Source organism: Rhamphochromis sp. 'chilingali' (genome assembly GCF_963969265.1).
Source record: "Rhamphochromis sp. 'chilingali' genome assembly, chromosome: 11".
NCBI lineage: Eukaryota > Metazoa > Chordata > Actinopteri > Cichliformes > Cichlidae > Rhamphochromis > Rhamphochromis sp. 'chilingali'.
In genome coordinates this window covers 37018183-37029743 of record NC_137938.1, presented here as the reverse complement: position 1 = coordinate 37029743, position 11561 = coordinate 37018183, and the positions used below count along the sequence as shown (strand labels likewise).

General features: G+C 42.4%; 1 protein-coding gene across 1 annotated transcript in view; it reads right to left on the bottom strand.

Annotated features, from left to right (window-relative positions):
* Positions 1-40: 40 nt before the first annotated feature.
* LOC308406065 (uncharacterized protein) overlaps positions 41-11561 on the bottom strand; it is a gene marked incomplete at its 3' end in the record, with an annotated part of 33993 nt that continues 22472 nt past the window's right edge. Inside the window, exons 6-8 of the mRNA XM_080896867.1 lie at positions 1592-1865; positions 427-510; positions 41-129 (exon numbers count right to left, since the gene is read on the bottom strand). Of these exons, the coding sequence (XP_080752993.1) occupies positions 41-129; positions 427-510; positions 1592-1865 (447 nt within the window). The remainder of the gene's footprint in view (positions 130-426; positions 511-1591; positions 1866-11561) is intronic.

The window sequence follows — 11561 nt, the reverse complement described above, 5'->3', positions numbered from 1 at the left end:
ACTCAACATGAGAACTGATGATACTTTAGTCCTCTGACTTTCAGCCTGCTGTCTTGTACTGAATCAGAGATGTGACATGACTCACTCTGTGGATCAGTGCAGAGCGTCGTTCATCCACAGAGTGTTTCTCTGAGGAGCAAAGTGCTCAAAGTCACTCACAAGAGACTTACTTACCAACTGACAGTTGTATAATCTTCAACATTACATTTAAAGCTCAACTATGATAGACACTGTTTGTGTTATTCAGTCTCTCAGACTGAAGGAGTCACTTTTTGTCATTTTTTTCTTCCTTGAACACTCATAAATTCTGATTTGGACAACAATCTGTCTTTTCTCTACAATATTTTTATGAAAGACAAAAACTTTACTTATGAGACATCTTATCCACCAGAGTTCATTTAACTTATTTCATCTTTGTTGTCTTACTTTTGGGTTCTGGGCTGCAGTCTGACGGCCTCTGAGCCAGATCAGCCCCCTTCGTCTCGTTTAAACCCTCCATGGTCTCCTCCACTGACCGCTCACCGTAAGTCAGGACCATGAAAAACACCGTGTCCTGCAGGTCTGTCCTCATGTAGATGATTCTTTGGATGTGTGACTAATGTTTGTAATGAATTTTACGCAGGACTTCCTTGAAAACCTCAAGTTCCCAGTAACTCAGACCAGCCAGGGTTTCCAAAATCAGCTCAATAACAGACGCCAACGTTTCTACCTGAGAAAAAAAAGGTAAATGCGACTTTTCTCCAGGTTTTTTTCCATCTCATCAACGTCTCATAAATGTTTAGATTACACCAGACACAGTTACAAGCAAATGATGTAAGTGATAATTACACACCTGATTAACATTTATTCCAACCTGATGAATTTAATCTTTCTGTTTATCTTTTCTACATGTAGGAGTTTTTTAAACTGAACATGTTCAGTGAACGCTGCATCATTTAAATACAGTCATAGGTGATATTACTCACTTTCTGGCTCAGCGCAGCCCAGTATTCATCCACAAAGTTTCTCTGGGAGAAATATTACAATATCATGGTTACCATGAGAAAAGAAAGTGTAGTATCCCCACAGCAGACTCGTCCACAGTTTAATGCTTTTCAGCACAATCTTTATTCATACTTACACTCGGTTGCTGTTACAAACACACACGGCTGCAGCTTTTCAGCCGCCACAACAACAACTCTCAGGATCAGGTACAGATTTTAAAGGCGATGCTGGCAAAGTTAGAAAGGTGCCGGCTGTGAACAACACCTCATCTATCTATTACTTCATTTGCTCTCTTTAGGCTCCACAATGATTGTCTGTCTAGTGTCTGTCGTCCACCTTAGATCCATTCATAACTTATTTAACGTCAGGGTTAATGATCAGAAAACAATTAAGTGTGTAAGGAAAGAATTTAGTCGTTTGTAATCTTAATATTACTGTCTGTGTTTTATTTAACAATATCTATTATTAAACACTTCAGTGAAAAAAATCCTCCTGCCTTCTTTCAGGAAGACAAAAAAACTTCCATTGTTCAGTTTTTGTGACTTGGTTCAAAGATTTTGAATCAACTCTTGATAATTTTTTTTATTAGGGATAATTATTCTCTTACCTTTGAGTCCTGAGCTGCTCTCTGACAGCCTCTGCACCAGATCAGTTCTCTGCATGTCCCTGAAAACATCAATGGTTACCTCCACAGACTGTTGGCCACATGTTTGCACCATCGCGTTCACTATATGTTTTCTGTTTGTACTCGGTGGGAATTGTGGAAGGCCCCTCTGAAAACATGTGAACTGCAGGAACCACATGAACTCCTTGAGACCCTGATCACTCAAATCCTCCCGTGTTTCTAGAAGCAGATCTTTAACAGCTGCCATTGTTGCAACCTGGAAAATTCAAACATTCATGAAGAAAAATTAAATATTAATGTTTCTGTTGCTGTTTTAAATATTAAAACTAATTGAAATCACGTTTTCTCTAAAAACTTAAAGATAAAAAAGCCAACATTTATAAAGAAAATATATCATTTCCACACTAAGACATTTTTTGGCATTTCTATGATAATGTATGATTTTCACCTAAAACACTCAGACACTGTGCAAACGAGCTGGCCCCAGTGTTTTCTGGCATTTTCAACTCCTCACTGCAGGCATGTCATGTGCCTGCCTGCTTCAAGTCCTCTACCATAATCCCTGTCCCCAAGAAACCTAGGATCACTGGACTAAATGACTACAGACCCGTGGCTCTGACATCTGTGGTCATGAAGTCATTTGAGCGCCTGGTTCTCTCCTATCTCAAGACCCTCACGGCCCCCCTCCTGGACCCCCTGCAGTTTGCATACAGAGCCAACAGGTCTGTAGATGACGCCATCAACATGGCCCTACACTTCATCCTGCAGCATCTGGACTCCCCAGGAACCTACGCCAGGATCCTGTTTGTGGACTTCAGCTCTGCCTTCAACACCATCCTTCCAGACCATCTCCAAGGCAAGCTTTCCCAGATGAATGTGCCTGATCCCATCTGCCGGTGGATCACTGACTTCCTGTCGGACAGGAAGCAGCACGTGAAGCTGGGAAAGAATGTCTCGGACTCCCGGACCATCAGCACCGGCTCCCCTCAGGGCTGTGTTCTTTCTCCTCTGCTCTTCTCCCTGTACACCAACTGCTGCACCTCCACCCACCAGTCTGTCAAGCTAATCAAGTTTGCAGATGACACCACCGTTATTGGACTCATCTCGGACAGGGATGAGTCTGCCTACAGGAGGGAGGTTGAACGTCTGGTGTCTTGGTGCAGCCACAACAACCTGGTGCTGAATGCCCAGAAGACAGTGGAGATTATTGTGGACTTCAGGAAGCACACAGCTCCACTCCCCCCCATCATCCTGACTGACACCCCCATCACCTCTGTGGACTCATTCCGCTTCCTGGGTACCACCATCACCCAGGACCTGAAGTGGGAGCCCACCATCACCTCCGTCATTAAGAAAGCCCAGCAGAGGATGTACTTCCTGAGGCAGCTGAAGAAATTCAACCTGCCAACACGGACGATGATGCAATTCTACACTGCAATCATCGAGTCCATCCTCACCTCCTCCATCACTGTGTGGTACGCTGGAGCCACTATCAGGGACAAACAGAGACTGCAGCGTGTTGTGCGCTCTGCTGAGAAGGTGATTGGCTGCAGACTCCCATCTCTGCAGGACCTGTACACCTCCAGGACACTGGGGCGTGCAGCTCGGATCTCAGCTGACCCTTCTCACCCTGGACACAGTCTGTTTGACCTGCTCCCCTCAGGCAGGAGGCTCCGGTCCATTCGCACCAGAACCTCTCGCCATAAGAACAGTTTCTTCCCCTCTGCTGTTGGACACATGAACAATAACCATATGACTGTTCGCACCACAAACACATGACACTGCACTGTCATGTGCAGTGCAGTGTGTTCACTGCATCATTCCATGTTTGCACTGATCACCACCTGCACTCATGTATATATCTTTCTACATAGCACTTTTAATTCTTATTCTTATTTTTATTTTCATGTCTATTTAAGCATTTATGACAGTATGTTTGCACTGAAGCACCGCAGCAATTTCCTAATGTTGTAAACCTGCTCAACATTTGGCAATAAAACCCTTCTGATTCTTCTGATTCTGATTCTGAAAACACAGATACATTTAGTAACGAGGGCCTGAGCATTCACAGTGTGAAGACCTTGTTGTGTATTCACTATTATTATTATTATTGTTTGTGAAGGTTCTCAGTCATCCAGGTCATCGTAGTCTAAGGAGCTTAGAAAGAAAAGTGTCTGGACTTCTTTAAGTTGCTTGAAGACGTTTCACCTCTCATCCGAGAAGCTTCTTGAAGACCATGGCATGAAGACCATCACTGGATTCAGGCCAACCAACAGCAGGGGAGCTGAGGGAGGTGAGAATAGAGCCAACGAGTTGAATCTGTTTTTCAATAGATTTGACACCACAGTGTCTGCTCACTCCCCCACAACCTCACCTGTAGTCAGCCTGGAACCCAGAGCCACACCACTGTGCCAGCCTCTCTCTTCACATGGCGCTGTTGCCTCCTGTGAGATTCCTGACACCACTCCCCCACCCATCACCTTCACTCAATACCAGGTTGAGATACAAATGAGGAGACTTCACTCAGGCAAGTCTGCTGGACCAGACGGAGTGAGTCCCCTTGTCCTCAAGACCTGTGCCCCCCAGCTGTGTGGAGTCTTTCATAAACTGTTTATGCTGAGTCTGAGTCTGCAGAGGGTCCCGGTGATGTGGAAGACATCATGCCTCGTCCCTGTACCAAAGACGCCACGTCCCAGTGGCCCCCAGGATTACAGGCCCGTGGCACTGACCTCCCACATCATGAAGACCCTGGAAAGGCTCATCCTGGACCAGCTGCGACCCATAGTAAGACCACATCTGGATCCCCTTCAGTTCGCTTATCAGCCTCGTCTCGGAACTGAGGACGCCATCATCTACCTGCTCAATCGTGTCTACACCCATCTGGACCAGCCGGCGAGCACTGTGAGGGTCATGTTTTTTGACTTTTCCAGTGCTTTCAACAGCATCAGGCCGACCCTCCTGGGTGATAAGTTAGCAGCGATGCAGGTGGATGCTTCTCTGGTGTCCTGGATTGTTGATTACCTGACAGGAAGACCACAATATGTACGTCTCCCACAGTGTGTGTCTGACAAGGTGATCAGCAACACAGGGGCACCACAGGGGACTGTCCTCTCCCCCTTCCTCTTCACCCTCTACACCACAGACTTCAGCCACTGCACAGAGACCTGCCATCTTCAGAAGTTTTCTGATGACTCTGCGGTGGTTGGATGCATCAGCAGGGATGATGAGACAGAGTACCGGGCTGTGATCGACTCCTTTGTCACGTGGTGTGAGCAGAATCATCTGCAGCTCAACGTGGCAAAGACCAAGGAACTGATCGTGGACTTCAGGAAGACCAGGAAACACTTGACCCCTGTTTCAATCCAGGGGGTCAGTGTTGACATTGTGGAGGACTATAAATACCTTGGAGTACACATTGACAATAAACTGGACTGGGCTAAAAACACCACAGCACTTTACAGGAAGGGCCAGAGTCGTCTCTATTTTTTGAGGCGACTGAGGTCCTTCAGCATCTGCCAGAAAATGCTGAGGATTTTCTATGAGTCTGTTGTGGCCAGTGCGATCCTGTATGCTGTTGCATGCTGGGGGAGCAGGCTGAGGGTCGCAGATGCCAACAGACTTAATAAACTAATCCGTAAGGCCAGCAATGTTGTGGGGATGGAGCTGGACACCCTCAAGGTGGTGTCGGAGAGGCGGATGCTGTCCAAGATAAAGACAATGTTGGATAACACCTCCCACCCACTCCATGACATGCTGGTCAGTCACAGGAGCTCGTTCAGTGAGAGACTGAGATTACCGAAAAGCACCACTGAACGACACAGGAAATCTTTCCTGCCTGTGGCTCCCTGTACAACGCATCCACTTAACACACTGTTTGCTGCTATAACTACACATGTTTCTTTTCCAACTATTTATTTATGAGTGACTTATGTATGTATGTATGTATGTATGTATGTATGTATATATATGTATATATTGTACTATTCTTAGTTAGTGTATTGTCTGTCTTGTCTTAATGTTGGTTTAAAATGGAGCACTGTAACAAAAAATAATTTCCCCCAGGGATTAATAAAGTATTCTGATTCTGATTCTGATTCTGATTCTTCAGTTCTAGGATCAAATGGTGGAGAGTCCCAGATTTAAACCCAGTGGGAGTTTCCCCCCAAAGACGGACGAAGGACCCCCTGATGATCCTCTACCTAATCACATGAGCCAAGGTGTGAAAACGGGTGTGGGTCACAATCAGCCAGGGTTTCAGGTGAGCTCAATGTGAAACCTGGCCCCACCCTATCATGTGATTTCCTGAGGTCAGACGCCCCAGGATGTGAGTGGGCGTTAAGGCGTCTGGGAAGGATCTCAGAACTGGATTATAGATGGCAGAGAGTTGGTGTCATAAGCCGTGTGTACATTGGCATCCTCGAGGATGCCAATGTACACACGGACAGACAGGACAGATGGTTTGAAAGAGGAGTGAAAGAAGCCATTTCTGTCCACTGTGAGCGACCATCTTTGAACAGTGGCGGTGGTTTACGACACCAACTGTCTGCCATCTATAATCCAGTGTTGAGATCCTTCCCAGACGCCTTAACACCCACTCACATGCTTTTCTTTCCAAGCTTCTTAGACCACTATTATTATTATTCAGGCAAATGAATCACTTTTTTTAGGACACACATATAACTGAGAATTGGATAAGAAGGGCCTCTGCCTTTGACCACCACTCAGTACATGTTAAACCCACCCACTGCACTGCCCCCTGCAGGTGGTGGGCCTACAGGACGATGGGCCCGAGCCACCCAAAGAGCTTATCCAGTCTAATTGATTACATTATGATTGTCATTCTGCATCTTACTGAATAAAAGCTGAGCTCTGCACAGAGAGGATGAGGGAATATGTTGAGAACAAGTTTTGGTATTTTTAACTATTTACTTACTTGTTGGCTCTGAGCTGCTGTCTGACAGCTGCTGAGTCAGATCCGTCATCTTCATCTCCTTTAAAACCTCCATCGTTTTCTTTACTGACTGTTGGCCATAAGCCTGTAACATTAAAAACACTGTGTCTGCCACCTTCAGCAACCTCCATGGGACGGCTGAGTTATATTTCCTCTTGAGGCCTTTCTTTAAGTCCATGAGCTCGCTGTCACTCAGATTCCCCAGTGTCTCTGAAAGCAGCTGAATGAGAGACTCCATCGTTTCTACCTGGCAAAAACAGAGGTCACATGACAGACATGTGCAATTCAAATGGTTGTTCCACCTCTGATTAACAGAAAATTGTTCAGTTTGTTAAAGGAAGATTCATTTTCAACATGATACTTTTCAAAGCCCGAAAATACAACTTTTCACCTCTGACCCATTTTCAGGCATGAAAGTTGTCTTTTATACTGCCATGACTGAATTTCTGCAATCCTTCTTATCCACTGCAAACCTATTGCAACTATTATATCATGATGAGATGCTGTGGGTGAGGACACGTTCAAGTGCAGCAGTAGAGACACCACAATGTTTGGAGCAGGGGCGATTTTAGCCCATTTTCGGGGGTGCTGAATGAATCAAAGCACCCCCAAAGATTTCTTACTTTTTTTGACAATATTTGCTGTTTGTGTGACACACTGCTAAAAATATAAAAAGCATACAGTACTTGGTTGAGACATAACATTTTAACAACAAAAGTATAGATAACCCCTCCCCCCTCCCAAAATGGTTTGTTCCAGCTCCCCCCTCCTCTGGCTCTGGCGCTCTTGCTGCCAGAGCGATGGTGGCTGAGACGCAGGGGAGTGGAGGTGTAAGTGCCTGGCTTAAAACAGGACATATTAGCTGCATTTAACCTTCAGTTGCTCTTTATATAGTTAGGTAGGAGTCAGGCCATGTTTCTTTTTAGCTGAAAAACATTACACCAGGCAAGGGCGTAGATTTGGTTTTGGCATTGGTGGGGACGGATGATTCAACCACCGAACCCCGCCCTGTTTCTTTTTTTCCCCTTTTTGTCTTTGCTTCTTGATAAAAGGAGAAGTATACTTGCCTACATATGCTATTCTACATGCTTTTAAACCATTTAAAATCACAACTCATAGTTTTATATGTGAATGATATAATGTTAAATTACTATTAAACAAATGACTGACTAAGTATTTCAGGCTTTAGTTTACTTCAGCCATATTCCATATAAATCAGGTATCATACAAAAATAAAAATAGCTTCAAATACTGTCATGACAATAAAAGAATATGACTTTAAGGACTTAACAACATTACTTCAGTTATAGTACACCAACATCTCTGATACATTAGCACTAAGGGAACACTGAATGACCTGCTGGTTTTTGTCCATAAAACTACTCATCTCAGATTACCACAAAGTAAAAGATCTCTCAGCAAGATTATGCAACATTTTAGGCACTATTGCCCCGATCAAGTCAGTGAGCTGAGATTTTCTATTCTAAACATGAACTACTGTTGCAGCAACATGGACTACTGGTGTCCCACACAACTCAATGTCCACTATGTGAAGCAGCCAAACACAGGCCTGCTCCTCTCGTTAACTGAGATAAACTGCTGGCATATTGGTTTTACATCTATACTGTCCAGTCTCTCCTGGTGGACACACAGCAGCATTGTTTAATCTCATTTGAGTCATTGTTGACCTTAGCCATGTTTTTAGTCTTCTGAGAGCACTGAAGCTTCTTTCAGCCTCAGTACATGCGTTTTATCCTCAGATTAAAATTATTATTAAGTGCCTGATGTGCCTCATGTTTGGCCCTGGCTCTTCCCCTCTGACTGCACTAGGACATATTGCCACCTGATAAAATAACACATTGATTTGTGCCATATAAAACGTGTCAATTCAGATTCTTTGTCAAATACACTAATGAATCAATTTACATCAGCAGCCTAACAATTGTCATGATAATAAATACTATTTAATCTACAGCACCAAATCATCAGTCAGTCACCTGTGAGCTCACCTCTCCACCTCTGTCTGAGCTACAACATGGCAGAGCTGCCTCTGTCACCTGATCAATAACAGTGAGACATTCCACATACATGCAGTCACACATGTGCTTCAAATACAGTCATGAACCAACAAGTCATCATCAAATTTCACCTGTGATCTTGTATCACCATTGCTCTCTGAGCTTTGTGTTGGTTCTGCTGTCACCTGACAAATAGGACATACATGACAATAAGAATAAAATGTGGAGCTGCTTCAGTGTTTCTGTGACTTTGTGCAGATCTTGACTGATCAGTAATGTTTGTAGGCTGAGTGCATTTTTAAAACAATGTGTGCAAACTGCACTACAAGGTGGATATTTGCAAAAGCATGACTTCCTCATGACATTTTGTCTCAAAAATAACCCTATGAATACGTCAGTGCCATTAGGATGTAATTATTGTGTCACCAACATTTTAACGTTAGACATATAATTCTAACAGCCTCTGTAAACTAATACTGTTCGAGGCTGCTGTTTTCTCTGACAGTTTCAATCAAAATTAGAAATGCTGCTCTGAGACTGAGAGAACTAATAGTGCTGCCTGTTGTGCAGTTAGTTTCCAAAACACGTTATTCATGGTTACATACAATTTTAGACTGATGTGGGCCAAAGCCTAGCACAGCCTGTAACGTTATTATGACGGACACATTTTATGAGTTAATTTGGCTTTAAGTGACTTGCAGGTTTCTTTGAAAAATACTTTCTTATATCCAGGTTCTTCCTTTTTGCTGCCATCCTCCTCTCCTCCTCGCAGCGCAGGCTTGCAGCTGCTAAAACTAAACAGAGCTCCCTGAAAGGCTCAGCCAATCACATTGGCCATATTTGTCACATGAGGTAGGACTCCAGTAGAGAACGTAATTTAACCCTTTCTGCACCGCTGGGTGAATGAGACGCTGACAGATCTTTTTTTTTCTTTTCTTTCTATCGGGTTTGATTTTCTTTACTCGAATAGATCAAATTATTGGTGGGGACATGTCCCTTCCGTCCATGCCAAATCTACGCCCTTGCTCCTTAGACTATCTGGGATAATAAATTTCATATTGGATGCATATATGTCTACCAATTAAATCTGGCCTGAGGTCTGCCATGTTTTAAATTCAGTTATTTCTCTCAGAAATTTGAGATCAAAATTACGACTGTGTTACCTTTATACTGTCACTAGTTAGTGCAAATAGCTCAATGGGACATAGAAACCTTTAAATTAAATTCCATCACCTGATATATATTCTCAAATGATATCAACGCTTTGAAAGCTGTTTACGGTCAGAATTTTTTGAAAACTGTAATTGTAAATAAATTCAAACAATTGAGCTTCTCTCTCTGTGTTAAATATAATTCCCCAAAGCAATGATAACTTCATTGTATCCACAGAACGGAGTTCCAAGCTCGAGTGAATAAATAACTACTTGATATCTTCAGTGGCACAGGAGACGAGTGGACATCATATTTCTTGCAATGATGCAATAAATGACTTTGCCTCTAGAAAAACTAGAAAACAGGTTCAAAGAAGAGGGAGGAGAACTGAGGAAAAGTAGAGTTATGTTTGATTTCTAAACCGTGTTTTGGGAAGCTCAGGTAGATATTATTGGCTCATCATTCAAACCCTTTTTACTGCAGACAGGCACAGTGCAATACTCATTACACTAGAATTTAAAATCTGACATTTTACTTGATGCCAGAGGAGAGTCCTGAGGGTCGTTTTACATTTAAAAAATGCAAATTTAAAAATATGTACAGTTTGAATATAGATACAGTCACCTAACACTATATAACAAATTCAAATCAGCTGCAACAAAAGGCTAATACACACATTAATGAATCAGTAATTAAGGCCAGTGACATCATGTAAATGATCCTGATTTCATTTTAGGTACTTTAGGTGAAGTCTGATGCTCAAAGCTTTGCAGATTAATTACAAAGTAAGTTGATTGAGGAGGATCGTGACTTTATTTGTTTAGCCAGTTTCAAAGGTCAATTTATTAAATTCTTTTAATTCTTCGAGTTTAATTCTGGTTTATTTTTAAGGACAATAAATGTTTGCATTATATTTTACTTTATAGAAGATAATGAAATCTGAAAATAAATTTATGACAGTTTGAGTCATGGATAAAAACATGGCTGATGACATCGTCAGTTCATCTTTAAGTGATACAATTTACATTTTTAATATAAAAAAATTTAAATATCCAAAGTGTTTCATGTAAAATGGATCAATTAAAGGAGAGTCACTGAGGAGCAAAGGCACCACATAGCAGAACAATTTTCCACAAAGAAAAGACATCTCCACCTTTTTAATGTAAACATGTTATGTTCAGGTAGATCGTGTACGTTTGGTCTAAAAATGTGTTTTTTTTTCCCAACACATTTACTTCTTTGAAAGGTCTTCAACGAGAAATTTCTCATTTGCCAAAAGGCTTTCATAGAAGATGTCTTTGCAGGCTGCACTGGCTTTCAGGGGACCACTGTAGAGCTCCCTCATCCTGTCCTGAGAGGTAGGCAGAGCTCTAATTTTGTCATATTGTTCTTGGTCGATAACTCCCTTGTATTGGAGCTCATCCAAAATGGGTGCGATGTTGCTCACTCTCTGGATCAGCTGGACTCTGTGTTTATCCACAAAATGCTTTCCTGGAGAAAAAAGGAAAGAAATGACAATAAAAGTTTACGGTTGTTTATCATGTGAAAATTTTATTCACTTTATTCTCAGCTTTCATAACAAAATGCTTTAAAAAAAAAATCACACTTATTTCATAATTAAAATTAATTAAATGTTAAAAATAGAACATAAATGATGTCTGTAGGAGCCATATGAGTTGTTCCTTTTTGACTAAGTGGGTTGGTTTAAATGGACTCACTGTATTGGTGCACAGGCGTGTGGGGCGTGTTTCATGGGTGTGGTAGATGATAAATGTGGTTGCACTCACCTGTTTACAGCACCTGATGTTGATGAGCAGAAAGGTAAGGTGAG